Source organism: Pinus tabuliformis, chromosome 8, assembly GCF_031772625.1.
Source record: "Pinus tabuliformis cultivar Carrire ecotype Pingquan chromosome 8, CPIR1, whole genome shotgun sequence".
Taxonomy (NCBI): Eukaryota; Viridiplantae; Streptophyta; class Pinopsida; order Pinales; family Pinaceae; genus Pinus; species Pinus tabuliformis.
This window is the reverse complement of record NC_142294.1, coordinates 195,284,485-195,304,178: the sequence shown is the minus strand read 5'-3', so window position 1 is coordinate 195,304,178 and position 19,694 is coordinate 195,284,485. Positions and strand designations below refer to the sequence as shown.

The 19,694-nt window shown below is 44.3% G+C and overlaps 1 protein-coding gene across 3 annotated transcripts in view; it reads right to left on the bottom strand.

The window, feature by feature from the left end:
* The window catches only part of CEST (death domain associated protein), a 276,089-nt gene that overhangs the window by 140,916 nt on the left and 115,479 nt on the right, over positions 1-19,694 (bottom strand). For all 3 annotated transcript variants that reach the window (XM_089371940.1, XM_089371939.1, XM_089371938.1), the window contains one exon: positions 6,294-6,374. In XM_089371940.1, the coding sequence (XP_089228066.1) occupies positions 6,294-6,374 (81 nt within the window). The remainder of the gene's footprint in view (positions 1-6,293; positions 6,375-19,694) is intronic.

Here is a 19,694-nt window from a genome sequence, read left to right as displayed (position 1 = left end):
TTTTGGTTGTGTGGTCCCGCTACCTTATCTGCTTATATAGCCCTCTTTCCATTCATTATTACCCCATCCATTATTTCCCCCACTTGGGTCCACATAGGGTTAGCTCGCCCCTTCCCCTTGCCCACACCTTGGGTCATGGCCTGGAATGAAGCCCAAATGTTGATGCAGCTGAAAAGAAATTTAAAAGCATATATGGCCACATTGACCAGGAAAAGTACCACAAAATGCAAAAGATGGTCAGGACAAAAACATTTAGCACGTGGGAAAAAGCCAATACATGAGCTCTACCCCATCATCATGGCCATCAACCCGGTTCCTATAGGTTCTATGAACCTTCTTCATATAGGAACCCATGATTGTCCCAAGTTCCAACCCCTAGTGGGTGACAAACTGTCCCACCTTAAAAGGGGGAATTCACTACTATATCTTATACATCATGCTCTAACCCCTTGAGCTCCGAGCTGTTAATCAAACAAAATCATAAAAAGACAAAAGGCATATAAATAAGGGTGGAAAAATCAAGGCCGAGGCACCTCATGTACCGTGATTGCTCCCTCCTACACATTATAAACCAAGTGTGGGCTTCCCTCTTATTAGTTACCCTTGTACCCCAAGATGTGACCCAGGGCTACCCCTTCTCATTCCCTACTCCATTCACCTATCTGTCACATGCCACCACCTTTTGACGGATGTACCTTGACTATATTATCCCCTTTAGAGATAGAAACCACCTAATAGGTCACTTGGTTAACCCCATTTGGACTTTAGGAGACATTGGCACACCAAGGCAGGCCATTAAAAAGTCCCCCCCTGTGGTCCATGATTAGGTAAGCTCATTTACTCGATTTCTCTAATGACTTATTGTACTGGAAGGCTAGGGGATGCATTGGATCTTATGCAAGATTCCAGATGGTTTCCATTTGGGTTTGGTCTCCCTATACGGGGTCTTAATCTTCCAGAGGGCTACATTGGCACATGTAGGCGAGCGTTGAGAGCCATGGGCCTCCACAACAACAAATTGTACTCCATGGATCCCCACAACCGTTCAAAGATTGCTTGTGGTTCACTTATTGGACGAGGAGGACGCCTAATCTATCACGCCCAGCTGGCCCTAGATCTACACCAGACACTTGGCAGATGATCTAGGACTTGCACGATGATGTGGCATCACCTACACCATCATCCTAGCCCTTGCAGTCAATCTACAACATCTTTTATTAGTTCAGAGACCCATGAGGACACCTGTATGCCCCCACATGTGCCAACCCCTTGTCCACTGCTTTTGAGGGTCCTATTCTTCATTATGGCACCCACGGACCTCATTAGGCCTCTTAGAGGGCCCTACAACATGCATAGATTATTATTTGACCTCTTGAGAGGCTTACTTTTTCATTTATGAGCTAGTTTGCTGGGCTTGTCACCAAAGGTTGTATTATTAGCACATTATTTTATTTTTAGGGCTTATGTAGGCCAAGCAGGCTAATTCAAACTCCTAAATTGTGTATAAATAGGAGTGAGATGAGTTCATTTCTCATCATCATTTTGGATTGGATCTCTCTCTTCTTTAGAGAATTTCGCACTTTTTTTCTAGAGGATGAATTGGACCTTTTATGGATGAATTTTGATGTAAGGTTGTTGGTCTATCTTCTCTTGGAGCTTCTCTATTGTCATTTGTGAATGGGTGGATATACTCTACTGCATGTAAGTACGAAATTTTGATGTTATTCTTGTTACTTTTTGTCATATATGTTGGATTGGGATTTTCATTGTTTTAGGGCTAATTGTTGCATGCAGTTATTGCTTAATATTATGGAATTGTCTCTATTATAATGTTCTCTTCATGTATGGGCCATGTAGTGTGAGAGAAATCTCCTAGGGGTAAAATTTGACCTTGTAAGCCATTCCTCTTGTGCATTTGAAGTATTAAAGTTGCAAGGTTGCTTTGACTTGACCTAGAGGGTTTGTGCAATAATTTTGAGGCCTCGATTGGGAACCAAGAAATATTACACATAATCAGCATAAACTCCATTCTCCCAAGGATTAAGGCACTGATCTACCAAGGGTGGTCGCCAAAACTCTTATTCTTTCACCTTCTCCCAAATATAGCCACAATGGGGTGCCTAGGGCATCAATTTCCCAACAAGTTAGCCACTAAAAAAGATTTGATCTCCTAGGGTCTCCTACGCTAGCCTTTCCTCTAGCCCTCCTCCAAATTTGAAGGTATTCCGACGGTGGATTTAGGAGAAAAGCCAAGCCCTAGCTCCGAGACCAAAACTTTCCCTACCATCCCCAAGGCTAGCACTTCCCAGGGTCAAACCAACATGTTTGAGAAATTATATTTTCTTTGATCCTCTCCCCACCTTGTCTAGGTAAGAATATCTTGGTTGCTACATTCCTTCCTCATACCCTAGACTAGGTCCACTTGGCCTCGTGTGGTCCCACTCTTTTGAAAGACCATTCTTCAAGAACCATCTAGGATACCAATTCTAACAAGGGTTTAGGGATTAGGAAACTACTTCACAAGTCTTATCTCATAAACCTAACCTTCAAATCCTCTCTTCCTTTCCCTACATTACCTAGTACCTTGCTTACAAAGCAAGCAATCTATTAAAATTGGCAACTAGGGCCAAACTCCATGTGGATCATCTTATTTATGGCAGCTGGTATTTTTCTTGGATCCCTCTCATCGAGAGGTATAGGATTGATCTAAAGATCATCCAATTCCAATAAGTATTCATGGAGTTATGAATTTATTTGTGTTATAAGACAATTCGTCAAGGTCGGCCAGCAACCAAATAATCCACACATGTGCTCAACATTTTAGTATAAAAGGAGATGACTTGAGAGTCATTTCACACACACTTCTATCTTGATTTATCTCCACTTGTCTTGGGTTTTAGTGGAAGAGAAATCTAGGAGTGGAAGCCCTAGACATTGGAGGAAAGAAGGCTACCCTAGCCACAGCAAAGTAGACAGGCCAGCAAAGCTACTAAAGGAGCTCATGGAAGAAGTTTAACATAGTTATGGAGGAGGCCTTAAGAAGCCCTAATGATGTCCTAAACAAGTCCTAACATTGTCCTAAACAAGCCCTAGACATTGTCCTAAATAAGCCCCAGACGCAGTCCTAACACAGCCCTAGTAACCTAGAGGACGCAGTCAAGGAGGGTTATAACCAGCCCTAGACGCAGCTACCTAGCCGCAATCAGAAGGGTTATGACATGCCCTAGCCACAGCATATGGAGGCTGGAACAACATTTTAAAGAAGGATTGTTTCAGGGTCATTTTTAGGGTGACAGAGATGTTGTTAGGAGGGTCAAGGAGCTGGGCTAGGAGGCCACATAATTGAAGGTGGGTTTTGGCATGATCGTTGGGCTGTTGTAGGTTACCGGAGGATGCCTTAACCAGTGACCGGACTCTGTCCATGAACAGCAGTACAGAGGTATGTATATTCTCCATTAATGACTTGTGCTGGGTCCATGATTTTGGATCAGTTTGTATGGGCTGTGCTTGCAGCCTATAGTAGCCAAAGTGGAGGGGCAGACTTGGTGGTTAGATGCCCTACCCAGTGGCAGCATCTACAGTGATTATTCATTGATGTATTAGACACTTGGAGAATCTGTTAGCAGCCATGTGGAGGGGTTTCTTAGGTGTAGGATACTGACACATAGGGACAGCAAGGTCACTTGGTGGAGAAAGCAATGGGATAGCAACAACAACTTGCAGCAAACACATGGCAGCAATAGCATGGTGCTACAATTGGGATAGCAACAATAATGGGACAGCAATGACATTGTACAGCAACAATAATGGGCAGCAATGACATTGTGCAGCAGTGGCATAATGGGACAGCAGCAACAACCAGGTGCAGCAAGTACATGGTGGCAAGCATGGTGCTGCAAACACATTGGGACAGCTAGGCTATGATGCTTGGTTGAGCATGGTACATGGGACAACAAGCAATCATTGTGCAACAATGAGATGCAGCATGATGGGTACGATGAGGTACAGGATGAGGTAGTGCTGGTGGGTGCAGCAAGATGATGAAGTCTGGCATAGTGATGATGGGTGCAGCATGGTGCAGCACAATGAGGTGCATCATGATGACGAGGTGCAGCACTATGATGGGTGATGAAGTCACCTGAGAGAATCAGTTGACGCAGCATGTCTTTAACTGAGTTCAGCTACATCATGTATCATCTTCTTAGAGATGATCTATGCTCTTATTTAGATAAGTCAAAGTGTTTGACTTTGGTTGTAAATGTACTATCTCTCTCTCTGCTGAAGTATTGAATAACATATAAGAATATTTGATCAAGGGTTTCCCCACATTGGGGTTTGTCCCTGGCTAGCGCCACATCTTGTGTCCTCTTTTCTTGGCTTGTCTTCTACGATCTATGTTTATGTGCTATATGTAATTTATTTTAATGTTGATGTGATTGCTAATCTGGAAAAAATATTGAGCTAACTGTGAAAATTCAAATAAATTGCTCTAAGCATAGAACATACCTAAAAGTAACACAATCTTTATCTTTCAAATCTGGGAAGGGATACTCAGGTCACTCATATCCATTGACTTATCCTTCATTAGTGACCCCGCACATAGTGGGTCTCCTCCCAAAGGTGAAACTCTGTAAATACAAGGGAGCCTTAGATGAGGTGACAATGGGCTACGACTCCATTTGTTTCCCTTGGCCTAGCATTTCCCCTTAGGTCCCCTGCTAGTTTGAGCGGTAACAGTACCAAGATAAGTTGGGGGTTGTGGTAGCTTCGGAAGGTCTTCTACATAGGCTTTCTGTCTTAGCACGTGTAAGACATGATTTGGCTCTTCTAGTGATTTATGTCTTCTTTCCTAAGTCTAACTTAGGAAAAGTACAATAATTAAAGCAAATTAATTATTGTGGACTATTGAGTTATTTTCTAAGGATAAATAATTTCATTATTTAAGTGACTTAGAAATAATCTCAACTGTTGATCTCCAAGATGGTTCCACAACGAAGATTAGGGTTAGGGATTTGGACTCAATGAAGATTATAAAGGAATCCTAGTGATGAGCTGAAGATACACGACCAGCACAAGTTGTGTGAATGAGTCATCATTCAGAGAGAGCAATTTTCTCTAAGTGCAAGTGGCTCAGTGGACCAGTGCGCAGATAAGAAGTGCGAGTGGATTTGTGCGAATCCAAGGGGGCGCTAAGTAAGAGGAGGTTGGAGGGCCAAGTTGCCAGAAGGAGATCGATTTTATTTAGAGGCGGTTGAGTTGCTAGAGCATCTAGTTTTCCCTAGTGCACATCAGTGGCACGCAAGGAGGGCACAGGACGAGTTGTTGGCTTAGTATTTGAGCTGAGTTCTCCAAGCTGATTTCATTCAGAAGTTGATTTCCTTGAGGCTGAAGGTAAAATTCATTCTGAGGGAGCCATGTTACACGTTCCGGGGTTTGTATTTTCCCATGTATCTTTGTGGGTCAAAAAACCCAGATTTTCCAGATAATGAAATGACAGAGAATTGTTGTGGGTGATTTTATTTTGCGATGTGTGATTGATCACTCTGGTTTATTTCCGCTGCATATATTTAATTCTAAAAGTTAAAAATACCAGTGATTTAGTAATTATTTGGGTAAAAAAACCATTTGTTGGGATAAATTAAATTGTCATGAGAAAAAAATCTGGCTGGTAGTAGAAACTTAACAGTGGGCACTTTTCTTGCATGTGCCATCTTAGCATCTTGCAGGGACTTTGGCAAGGCTGCTAGTTTGGGAGGTAACAAGGCCTACGGCTGAAGGTTAACTAGAAAAGTATCTAGGAAACCTCAAGGTTGAGATGAAATTTCAGAATTTGCATTAATTGCCCAATTTACAAAATTTCTACAATGTGGAGCAAAACCATCAAGAAAATTCAAGTTCTGTGATGTTTACAATGTGGAAACTCATTCTACAAAGAGTAGTTACAATTAAACAAAAAGAGTGTACTTGATTATAGAAAAATCTGAAAAGCCCAATTGGAGTTCTAGATTCTGAAAAGGCATAACTATTATATATCCATCAAAATAGAACTTTGGGCTTAACATCTCCGTGCTTGACATGCCTCAGATTCATTTAAATAAATGGAAACTATTTATAGCTTTGCCATAATGGACTTAAAACATTATGAAATTTCCTCAAGAAATTTGAATACTGATAATAGATCATAAACATGAACTTGTAGAACACCTCCAAGAATGTATGTGAATCAAACATGAAAAAAGAGCACGTTTTAAGGTCATTATAAGCATTCAATCTTTTCAATATTAAAATCTCACCTCAAGTTTTGGCCAATTCAGCATCTCATTTGCAAGCTCTCGTAGTACAACACGATCCTTTGGAATTCTACCTTCATAAACCTTGACATCATGTCAATGGAGATTAATACGTGTAATAAGTTAATAACCATGTAAAATATCACCAATATCAACTCAGTTAAAACTTGGTAATATCACCAGATTTCATTTCAGCATTCTTTGCATCATCAAAACAGAAGATGTAAGATGACACTTTTTGTCTATTTGATATTTGCTAAATCATGTAGTCAGTGCTAAAACACACAAAAAAACCATACGCGGACACTATATGAAGGATCAACAGCATAATGCACCCAACCCTTATAAAACTGAAAATTGGAATTGATAAGAAATTTAATATTGAATTGATAAAATGCATCTAATGAGCACCCTCCTATTGTATAAACATTTTTCAATTCACATCCAATGAAATAATAAATAGAAAGGAACCAATTAGTTAAAACTTAACGGGCACTGATAAGATAACAAAAGATTGTGTGATAGACTATGAAAATCAATTCATGTAAAGTATGGAGAAGGGAAACTTGGAACAAAATATAAAATATGAACTACATACAAGATACCCCTAAGCAACTATGGCAAATTCAGTGCTATTGAGAACAAAAGTGAGAGTCCATTACCCGATGTGTTTAACAGATGTTAGACATCCCCTTTTGAGAACAAAAGCAATTGTCAAATATCTAAGCTAAAAAAAGTATCCAAAAACTGAGAAATGGAAAACATTTGAGTACAGTGATAAAACTAACCAAGGTCAAGAAGAAGGAAATTATAGAAAGGACTTCATGGAAAGACAAATCGCTAGGGAACAAAGTTACAAACACAAACTGCGGAGAGAATGGAGTTGAACTAAAAGATTATATGGTTGAGGAAATACACTGCAAGATGTAGGATCTAGGTACAATTAAGGAAAAATGAAAATTATCATACTGCAATCTCACAACACCAAACTTTTCAGTCCCACTGGCCTAACTTCATCATTTGTGGACATTGTGTAATATCCCTTTTTAGGAATATTCCTCAAACCCCACCAAAACCCCAACCAGAAAAATGCACAAGTGGTATAGTAGCCGAGAAACTCCTAGAGATAAAATAACAGTAGTGCAACAAACAATAACTATACGTGAAATACAAACAAATACTCAAGAAATGCAGTGAAAAATGTTAAGCCATTTTATTATATTGAGTAATGGAATGAGTACAGAAAGTGATCAGAAAGATGGCACCTCGACTTGCTCAAGGCAAGTGAAGAAATACACTCAGAATAGCAAAGAAATGGCTCCTCTCGAAATTGTGTCCAAGTTGTTGGAGAACTGTAGTGTTGTTGCTGCTGCTGGAATCAAATGAGGATTTGGGGCTGTTCCCCTCCTCAGAAAACGTTGAAACTCTGGAATCCGCCTCTCCTCAATAAACCAAAAAACCCAAAAAGCTTTTCTGGAATAGCCAACCCCCGAAAATCACCCCCTTGGGGATCTGCGCAGTTCCTCAATGCTCTGCACTGCCACTGAAGAAAATCCTCCAGAACTTTGCCTGAAACTCTGCCAAAACCCTCCAATATGCAAAGGTTGATCCCCTACTCAATCTCCCAGCACAAACCCCCCTGCAAAACCTCAATCCAGAACCCCTGCCAGAAAGAATTGCGTCATCCCTCTCAAGATTGTGCGGTCATCCCAGATGCTCAATCCTCCTGCCAAAATGCTGATGAAACTACTGCAAAAACACTGATGGAAATACCTTGCCCGAGCAGACACTCGAAGTCCCACGGGGCTAAGGGTGAGATCTCCGAACGAAGACACTCAATGCACTAAACAGTGTTGTAGACTAGCTAAACAGCCAGCGTGCTCTAAGTCGAAGTGAATAGCTCAAATGCACATAATCGAATGACAAAATGAGGGGGCTCCTCTCTCCTTTATAGCATTGGCCTCTCCTAATCCCAAGGCTCACCTCCTCCAACGTAATCCCCTCTTGCCACGTGTTCCTTTTCCATCTGCGCAGTCCCTACAAGTGCCTGCATGGGCCCCATCTCTGCGTGGTCCTTTGGCCCCCCTTGGCTCCCATTTAAGTCACAACGTTGTGCTACTAGGAAGTGACTTTTTATTCTAAAGTGAATTATGTCCCCTTTTCCTCACCTTTTTATTCATAAATAACTATAGAAGGCAAAATTGAGCAAAATCGAATATTCCAATTAGCCATGGCTAATTAGGAATATTACAGTCTCCCCCAACAAAATGTTGTTTGTCCTCATGCAACTGAAGTGATGGATGCTGCAAAATTTTCTCGCTCTCCCAAGTGGCATCCTCATCCAGTAAATTCTTCCACCTCACCAAGAATTCCCAGACTGTCCTGCTCTGCAGCTGCCTCTCCATGGTATCAATAATAGCCTCTGGCTGCAACACCAAATGCCCCTCATCATCTATGGGTGGTAGCTCATCTGTCACTGTCACCTGCTGCCCCAATGCCTTCTTCAGGCATGATACATGAAAAATGTTATGAATCTTGCTGCCTTGGGGTAGCTCCAACTCATATGCAACATGTCCAATCCTATGTATCACCCTATATGTTCCATAAAAGCGGGGCTTGAGCTTCTCAGCCCCCTTCTGCTTCAGTGACGACTATCGGTATGGCTGTAATCGTAGGTAGACCAAGTCCCCTACCTCAAACTATCTCTCCACCCGACCCCTGTCAGCATATAGCTTTTGCTGGTTCTGCGCTGTAGCCATATTATCCTTGAGAGCTCGGAGAATATCTTGACTCTCTTAGATCCAAATCTTGGCTCTCGAAGCCTTGCTATCACCAAACATCACGTCATCAAAAGACAAAGGATGATATCCATACAAAGCATAGAATGGTGACATACCAATGGACATGTGATGTGTAGTGTTGTAACGGTACTCCCCCAGATGCAGCCATCTCAGCCATGCTCGCTGCTACCCACTAACATAGTTACGCAAGTAGCCCTCCAACCACTTGTTAACTATCTCTGTCTGCCCATCCGTTTGTGGGTGATAACTGGTACTTGGTGTCAACTCTGTCCCCACCAACTGGAAAAGCTCCTGCCAAAATCCACCCATGAAACGACTGTCCCTGTCACTAACGATGGTCTTAGGAAGACCATGTAGCTTGAAGACCTCTCTGAAGAACAACTCGGCCACCTGTGCTACTGTGTAGTGTGCGGATATGGCCAAGAAATGTGCTTACTCTGTCAGTCGATCAACGACGACAAAGATACAATCCTTGCCCTGTACCATGGCCAACCCTGTGATGAAGTCCATCGAAATATACCCCCATTTCCCCTCCGGAATGGGAAGAGGCTGCAATAAACCTGCGGGATGGCTCATCTCCCCCTTGTTCCTCTGGCAAACATCGCACTCCCAGATATGCTAGAGTACGTCCTCCTTGAGGCCCTTCCATGAGAACCTCTCTCTAATGGCCTTGTAGGTTTTGGTAAACCCCTAATGGCCGACCAATGGTGAATCATGTGAAGCCCGCAGTATCTTCTTCTTGAGCTGAGATCCCTCAGTCAAGAAGATCCTGTCCCTGTAGTAGATGATCTCATCGACCACCCTGTACCTGTCATCCGCCACCTGCCCATCCAGAACCTCACATGCAAACCTGTCCTTGGAGTACTCTACTAAAAGTCGAGCCCTCCAGTCTGTGTCCAAGCTCATAAGAGACAACGTGGCTGGTCTACGTGAAAGGGCATCTGCAACCACGTTGTTCTTACCCATGACATACTCAATGTCAAAGTCATATGCTTGGATCTTACTGATCCACTTCTGCTGCCTCTCCTGTAGCTGCTTTTGCTCCAAAAAGAACCTGAGGCTGTTGTAATCAGTCCTCACCCTGAACCTGTTACCCACTAAATACTGCTGGAACTTGGCCAATGCATGCATGATGGCCAGCATCTCCTTGTCGTATATAGGATACAACCTCTCGTGTGGAAGGAGCTTCCGACTCTCATAGGCTATAGGGTGACCTCCCTGCATCAATACTGCGCTGATCCCCTCTCCCGACACATCACACTCCAAAACAAATGGCTGCGTGAAAACTGGCAATGCAAGCACTGCGCAGCTGCTCATAACCTCCTTGAGCTTGTCAAAGGCTCGCTGCGCTATATCCAACCAGCTGAATGCCCCCTTCCTCGTCAGATCTGTCAGGGGTGCAGCAAGCTGCGAGAAACTCTTGACGAACTTCCGATAGTAAGTACGAATGCCAATGAATCCCCGAAGTTCTGTCACATTCCTCAGCTTCGGCCATTCTCTGATGGCCCTGATCTTCTCCTTGTGGACTCTCACTCCGTCCACCCCTATGATGTGTCCCAAGTACAACATCTCCGTCAACCCAAACTCACACTTGGAGAGCTTGGCATAGAACTACTGCTCCTGCAAGATACGCAACATTGTCTCAATGTGTTGGAGATGCTCCTCCCAAGTCCTGCTGTAAATGAGGATATCATCAAAGAACACCAACACAAACTTCCTCAAGTGATTGCGGAAGATGTCATTCATGCAGGACTGAAATGTAGCAGGGGCATTGGTTAGCCCAAAGGGCATCACCAAGAACTCAAAGTGCCCATAATGACACTTGAAGGTGGTCTTGGGAATGTCCTGCTCCCTCACACGAATCTAATGGTAACCAGATCTCAAATAAATCTTTGAGAAGAACCATGCTCCTCTCAACTCATCCATCAGCTCATCGATCCTGGGTATGGGGTACCTGTTCTTCAGTGTCTTCTTGTTCAGGGCCCTGTAGTCAATGCACATCCTCAATGTGTCGTCCTTCTTCTTGGTGTGTTCAAGGCCCTGTAGTCAATGCACATCCTCAATGTGTCGTCCTTCTTCTTCACCAACACCACAGAAGAAGCAAAAGGACTCGTGCTCGGCCGAATGTGCCCAAGAGCCAGCAACTCCTGAATGGCCCGCTCAATCTCATCCTGATAGGCCTTGGGATGCCTATAGGGGGTAGTAATCACTGCCTGTATGCCCTGCTCAAGCTCAATGGTGTGCTCAAACCCCCGGTCCGGTGGCTGTCCCGGCGGAATCTCCCTAAACACTATGGCATACCGATCAAGGATGGACTGTATCTCTGGATGTACCGTTTGCCCTGTAGTCCCTGCCTCTGATGCACGCAGCTCCACTGCCCACTCTACGTCTCCCTTCCGGAAGACTGCCTCCATCCGATGAGCCGAAACAGTCTGAGGCGGATATGTGTGTTGTCCCCGTATCTTCTCATGCCTCCCTGTCTTCTCATCATCCCACTCCATCTCTAGGGTCTTCCAATCTATCGTGACCTTCCCTAGAGTGATAAGCCACTGAACACCCAGTATCATGTTGGTGTCCAGAATATCGACCACGAAAAAGTGGTCAGTCAGTGTATAGGTGCCCATCGTCACTGATAGCTCTGGAACATAATGAGCACATATCATGGTCTGATCTCCTGGGACCAAAACTGAAAACCCATCGAAACTCTCGGCCTATATACCTCTCCGCTCAACCATCTGTGCATCGATGAAGTTGTGGTTGCCCAACTATCAACCAAAACTGATACTCGCTGGCCACATACTGTCCCTCGTACGCACAACGTCAAATACTTGGGAAATCCTCGCAATGCTGCAAGGGCTCCTCTAGTAAGTGCAAAAGCTGCACCACCTGCTGCTGGTGGTGGAGGCAGCAAAGGACCCTGCATGGCATGACTATCTCCTGCCTCCACATCATCCTCCTCATCCTCTTCCCCGCTACTCTCGGAGAAGACCTCAATAAAATGTGCTTTGCCAGCAGCACATCTATGTCCTGGTGCCCACGGCTCCTGTTAGGTAAAGCACAACTGCTTCTTCTTCAACTCCCTCCTGGCATCATCGTCAATCTGCGCTCGTCCTGGATTCCCCTTTAGAGGCAGAATCCTCACATCCTTCCCATTAGACTGAAAAGTTTGTCTCCGGGGGTAAGGTGTCCGTGTCCTGGGTAAGACATCCTGTAAATCTCGGGTCCTGCTGATAGCATCCTGGAGTGTGGCTGGTCTAGTGGATCGGACTAAACCCTAAAGTGGCTCCGCTAACCCCTCAACGTACATGTAGATCCTCCGTGTCGTGGATAGATCTGGCACCATCACTAAAACCCTCGAGAAATCTGCAATGTAGGTCTTTGGGTTCCTGGTTTGTTTGAGCCTCGTCAGCGCAACAAAGTGCTACTCTGGATCCCTCCGGTCGAACCTCTCTATCAATCTCCTGGTGAACTCGGCATATGTCATCACTGTGGAGTGTCCGAGTGTAACCATCCCATGGAACCACCAATTCTGGGCCTCACCATCCAAATGTAATGTCGCCACCTTGATGGCCTCTGTCTCCGACATCTGGTTAAGCTGGAAGTAAATGTCTAGCTTCTCCACCCAAGACTTTGCCGAACTGTTTGATGAACCATCAAACGTAGACAAGTGGAGTCTACTAGCTGCACGATGGGTGTCACCATCATGATAATGCCGGTATCATGCCGGTATCCTCTGTGATGGTTGTCGGGTCTACTATCCCGTTGGAGCTGAACAAAGTCTCTGAATGAGAGAGCCTCCCTAAACTCCTGCCCATAGGCCTGGTACTTTGCAAAATAATCGCCCATATGACCGGGCTCTGCCTCCTGCTGGGCTCCGGCCCCCGTGTCTACTCCTAAGAAAGTGGGCATGGTAGAACATGTAGGGGCATGTGAGGCCACCTGCTGAGTAGTATCACGCTGCTCTGGCAAATGGTGGGATGCACCCGATCCCTCACCAACCTGGAAAACCCATGGGCTCTCACGTTGTCTAGCGTCTACTGTTAAAAATCTCTGCCCCATCACCTCAATCTGCCTCGACAGATCCTGCACTGATTTGAGGAGCATATCCGCAAATCTCTTCCTGTCCTCGTATGCCATCTGCTCTGCGTCCACCCCAGGCTCCTCCTATTCTGCGTCCACCACAGGCTCCTCCTGTTCTGCGTCCACCACAGGAACACAGTCTCCTTCCCTGTAGGTGTTCTCCAACCTACGTCCAATGTCTGTGTATCTCCTACCTCTATAACAGATGTAGGGCTTTTCCCCCGGTGTCATAGATTGCTAGCTCCACAGGCTGAGCCAGATCTATGCTCTAATACCACTGTAATATCCCTTTTTAGGAATATTCCTCAAACCCCAGCAAAATCCCAACCAGATAAACGCACAATTGGTATAGTAGCCGAGAAACTCACAGAGATAAAATAACAGTGGTGCAACAAACAATAACGTATACATGAAATACAAACAGATACTCAAGAAATGCAGCGAAAAATGCTAAGCCATTTTATTATACTAAGTAATGGAATGAGTACAGGAGATGATTAGAAAGATGGCACCTCAACTTGCTCAAGGCAAGTGAAGAAATACACTCAGAATAGCAAAGAAATGGCTCCTCTCGGAACTGCGTCCAAGCTGCTGGAGAACTGTAGTTCTATTGCTGCTGCTGGAATCAAATGAGGATTTGGGGCTGTTCCCCTCCTCAGAAAACGCGAAAACTCTGGAATCCGCCTCTCCTCAATAAACCTAAAAAACCCAGAAAGCTTTTCTGGAATAGCCAACCCCCGAAAATCACCCCCTTGGGGAGATGCGCAATTCCTCAATGCTCTGCGCTGCCACTGAAGAAAACCCTCCAGAACTCTGCCTGAAACTCTGCCAAAACCCTCCAATATGCAAGGGCTGATCCCCTGCTCAATCTCCCAGCACAAACCCCCCTGCAAAACCTCAATCCAGAACTCCTGCCAGAAAGAACTGCATCATCCCTCTCAAGACTGCGCAGTCATCCAAGATGCTCAATCCTCCTGCCAAAATGCTGATGAAACTACTGCAAAAATACTGATGGAAATACCTTGCCCGAGCAAGCACTCGAAGTCCCACGGAGCTAAGGGTGAGATTTCCGAACGGAGACACTCAACGCACTAAACAATGTTGCAGACTAGCTAAACAGCTAGCGTGCTCTAAGTCGAAGTGACTAGCTCAAATGCACATAATTGAATGACAAAATGAGGGGGCTCCTCTTTCCTTTATAGCATTGGCCTGTCCTAATCCCAAGGCTTACCTCCTCCAATGTAATCCCCTCTTGCCACGTGTTCCTTTTCCATTTGCGCAGTGCCTCCAAGTGTCTGCGTGGGCCCCATCTCTGCATGGTCTTTTGGCCCCCCTTGGCTCCCCTTTAAGTCAAAACGTTGTGCTACTAGGAAGTGACTTTTTATTCTAAAGTGAGTTATGTCCCCTTTTCCTCACCTTTTTATTCATAAATAACTATATAAGGCAAAATTGAGCAAAATCGAATATTCCAATTAACCATGGCTAATTAGGAATATTACACATTGGCATAATTTCTTTCTTGCTTTCTAAACAGTTTAGCCTAACGAAAGGTGAAACATTGTTTGCATGCATATATAAGAAAACTCACATAACATAATACGTAATAAGTACCAAGGACTAGTGCCATTGGAGGAATGAATAGGTCAATTTCACAGATCAAGCAAAATCTCAGATAAAGGATATACAAACTTTGGAATTGGTTAATATACAAACTTCACTAGGCTCAAAAGGTTAGCATAGATTTGAGGATTGTGAAATTTCTGGCTACCGATAATGTGCTATTAACCCAGTTAATTAGCCCCTGCTATTTATTCACAGCACGTTAATTCTTTTGTTGGAAGTAATGAATAATAATGAAAATAGCACCAATCACAAAATAAAATTACAGGAAATATACGAGAAACCAATCATAAAATTTACACCAATATTTTGGACAAAACGTCCCTTGAAAAACTCCAATGTAGGGAAAAACCAGTTTTCAGATATGAGGGCTTTTTATTAATATCTTCAACGAAAATTGCTATTGAGAAATACAATTGCTTACATGACATTGGCAAAGCTCCCGGTAATATTTTTCTCTTCACCTCTGAACAAATCGAATAGGAAAACTTCATTGTCTCCCTTTGCAGATGAACTTGGCCCTTTCCTACAATTCGCACCTCTTTCCTACAATCTCACTACTCTTTCCTACAATTTCACTGCATTGTAATTCCTGCAATCACACTGCACTTTCCTGCAATTTGCGCTACCACTAGAAAGCTCAATCTCGCAAATTCGGCCTCCTTTTGTCACTCAAAAGTTAGAAGTCTCTATGAAGAATAATCTCCGACAATTTCTTTCCCAATCACTGTTATTGAAACCCTTTCAGTGTCTCTGAAACTCACCCACTCGATCTTCTTGATCTGTCAATCTGTCTCCAATGCTGCCCAACGATTCCCTTTATAATCTCTCATTCACAAATGAATGGCCATGATTTCACTAGATCCAATCGAAGGCTAACATCATCTTAGAAACTTTCTACATGTTTTTAGAGGTAAATCGATCTTATGATTTACCCCAACTAAGGTCAATTAATTATTCATTTTCGTAATTTTGACTCAGGAAATAATTTAAAAAAAACACTAATTGACATAATTAAGATATTTCCCTTAGGAAAAATTACATGGGCTCGGAGATAATTAATTCTTTCATATCTTTAGCCTTAATGACACCTCTCAAGAGTAGAACACCTATTTGAGCTACAAAAACTAATAGTCCCTCCTAGCAAAGAAGGTGTTCTCCACAACACCCAACTTATCCCTGAAGAAAACAAACTTTCCTTTACCCAAGGCCTTCATTAGAAGGTTTGTGAGTTGCTGATCTATGGGAACATCCTATAGTCGAACTGATCGACACTATACACAGTCCCTAATGATATGATTTCTGATGTCAATGTGTTTCGACGTATCATCAAACACTGGATTCTTAGATAGCTCAATGCAACTCTGATTATCACAGCAATATTGGTCGATTCCATCCTCTAACTAGACAGTGCCACTAGCAGCTTCTAAAGCCATATGGCTTCACATATAATCATGCTTTCTGCCATGTATTCTACCTCTGCATAACTTAATGCAACTGACTTCTTCTCCCCGTTGTACCACGAGACAACCCCTAATCCAATGTTGAAGCAACATCCTAAAGTGTTTTTCCTATCCACTACAATACGTGCCCAATCTGCATCAATATATTGTTGAATTTTCTAAGTCTATCTATTAGAAAATTAATCTGTATTCTACTGGTTTATTTCTTCTACTTGTAAATTCTGAGCAAGTTATTTAAGACATTTAAATACTAAAATAAACACAATATAGTCACAACATCTACAGATCATCAACTGAAAGAAAACAAGCACACAAGTGACACCGTTATTTTTGGACAAATGTCCCCGGAAAAACCCAATGCGAGAAAATCGGTGCAATGATTCAGAGGGTTTATTATTATGCAGTATTTCCTTGAGTACCACTGGGTGCCTAACCGGTTCACCCAATAGAGAAAACATTACACGGCAGCAATACCTCTATATTCGGAAACAGGTATTCAGAAAAATTGTCCCACGAAACCCTCTCCGGCACAGCTGAAGCTCAGCATTGGCCCTTCTGGCCTCTGCATCAGCCCCAGGACCCTATACATCAACCCTTTGAGGCATTGCGCATCCACTGGGACCCTCTGCGTCACTCCAGCAGCCTCAGCATGGATGACGCAGTGCCTCTGGCCTCTGCATTGTCTCTACTGGGTTCTGCGTGGCTTGAACTAACTGTTGCTCTCGCTCTCCCTGCTTCTGCGCTAGTCTCTCAGTATTGTCTCTGCCTCTCTATCCAGTACTCATTGCCCCTCGCTGCTGATCACTGATTCACTTTTGCTTAGCAACCCCGCTCTAGCAAAATGAATGACTGATCACTCTAGTATATTCTCCAACTGACACTCAAGCCTCTTCTTATACTTTTCTCGTTGGTCCTTCAAAGACTGAGATTGAATTTCTAATCAACGGTTAAGATTAGATTTGGCTTGATCCATGACTTTTGGAACCTTATAACCCAATTTTATATTAATACCCATTAATATTTTATTTTTCCTAAGTCTAACTCCATTAAAAATATTAATTATTTTAATATCTCCCAAACCGGGTACAATCTATCCAAACCATTTCTGGGTCTTGGAGATCTCATTTGATTTAGCCTCTCCACCAACTTTCATGGCTAGAGCACATCCGATGCTACCCCAAATCAACACTCCCTCTTAGCAAGGACTGTGCTCTAGTAATACTCCTCACTGAGCATCACACTGATTATCTGGCACTGGTACCTGTGTTGATGCTAGGCCTCCCCGCCCAACGTCCTCTACACTGTTGCATCCTATACTACTGCCCATGGCCCTGCCACGGCCACTGTTGCATCCGTACGGCAACTCCCTCTGCATCCGTGCTGCTGCGGGTCCATCTTCCTAACATTGCATCTGCACTGCATCCCCTCTCATCATGCTGCATCATGCTACTACACACTACTACTGCATTGCAACTCAGTTACTATGAAGTAAGTAAGTAACCCACCCAACTTTTGATATCCCTGTCGTGCTAGAAACACTCCTGATGCTGAAGCTCCCTTTGCCGCTAACAAGTGCTCCCTCTACTGACCTATGCACCGTTGCAACAATTCCCTGCATCTCACACCGTTGCAAACCTTTTTGTGCCATCCTGAACCGCTGCAACACTCTCGTGCCTCTCACACTGTTGTAACCTACTAGCCTCGCGCTGCCTGGGGACTCCTGCACTGTAGCACTCTCTGCCGCTTCATCCACATTCGTTTCCACCGACATCCGCCAGTCCTGCTACTCCTCTTCGGGGCTCCCGTAGCAAGGTATAATCCAAGAGGTTGGGTACCTCAAGGATCCTGCCCCTCATCACCTATAGTCCTCCTGATTACAGCTTGATGTCTCCCCACTGCTTCTCTAGTGGCACATGAGCACTCATGGCACAATCGTCATCCTCCTCGACTTTTTCTTCCACCTTCGTTGGCGCTACCATAGAGTCAGAAGCATCTCCCTTACTCTTCTTCCTCGAACACTGGTTCGCATAGTGACCCAGTTCCCGACAATGGAAGCACTTGACCTTGGATAGGTCCTTCTTCCTCTTCTCCTGCTTTCCCGTAGATGCCAGAGCCGCATCCTCTTCCTCTTCCTTCTTGATCCTAACCCCTTTGCTGCTACTCCCTGTCTTGGTCAGTGGTCTGATCTCTTCTTGACAAAGAGTCACCCACAGTTCTTCCCAATCTGGAAGACTTGCCCTGCTTAGTATGCTCTAGACAAATGTCTCCCACTCCTCGGAGACTGCATTAAGTGCAGTCCTCACCATCAACTCCTGATCTGGTGTGGCCCCTATGGAAGTCAGTTGGTCACGGATCTCCTTCAACCCACCGAGAAAGAGATCTATCTTCTCTCCCTTCTGCATCTGGTATGACCTTAGCCGATTCTCTAGGAGCATCTTCCTCTGCACGGAAGTATGCTGGTACAATGTCTTCAAAGTATCCCACATCTTCTTTGTTGTTTCCTTCTCGGCAATATGTTAGACCACATGTTCCTGGACCCCATCAAGGATGATGCACTTTGCCTTAGCCATTGCCTCCTCGTTCCTTTCATTAGCTACTGGGTCAACTGAGATAGCCATTACTCTCAAGACGAAGCCCTTGATACGATGTCTGTCTAAAATGGACAAGATCCTGGCCTTCCAGACCACAAAGTTGGACACTCCATCCAGTCTATCTTGATCTCTCAGCCCATTAACAGCCATCTTTCTGCTCTTCTCTATCGACTCCTCCGAGTCTCTCTACTTCCCACCTGGAAGTTCTTGGTTCGACTCCTGAAGAGTCTCTCTACTTCCCGTCTGGAAGTTCTCGGTTCGACTCCTGCCGAGTCTCTCTACTTCTCGTCTAGAAGTTTTTGGTTCGACTCTTCCGAGTCTCTCTACTTCCCATCTGGAAGTTCTCTTCTGGACTCCCTCTGAGTCCCGATTTCCCTCCTGGAAATCCTTCTACCAACCGTCAAGTTGCCCCTCTCCAATCGTCTATGCAACTGCAACACTGATCCGAACTCCTTGGCTAGAAATCTGCCTCAGCAGCAACTCCCTCTACCTTGGTTTTGCTTTGATAGGTACTGTTGTAACCATAGTACCCCACCAGCTTCGCTCCCGCAAACTACCCAGAGCTTCCTTCGCCCCAGCAACTGAAGGGTTGAGGCTCTTGGCTCTGCGCAATCCCAGCACCGGCAAAACAGTTCCCTCAGCCAATTGCGTCAGCCCTCCTAACTTCTGCACTGGCCTCTCTCTGGCCCAGACTAATGACACAATCCCTCTGCGTCAATCCTTCCTCTGTCGCTTCTGCAAGGATCAGCTACTGGCACTCAGGACAGCTGATTCCGCTGCAAATGCTTTTCTTAGTTGATGCCTTTAGCTCTCCTGTGATCTACAACTACGCTCTGATACCATGTTGAA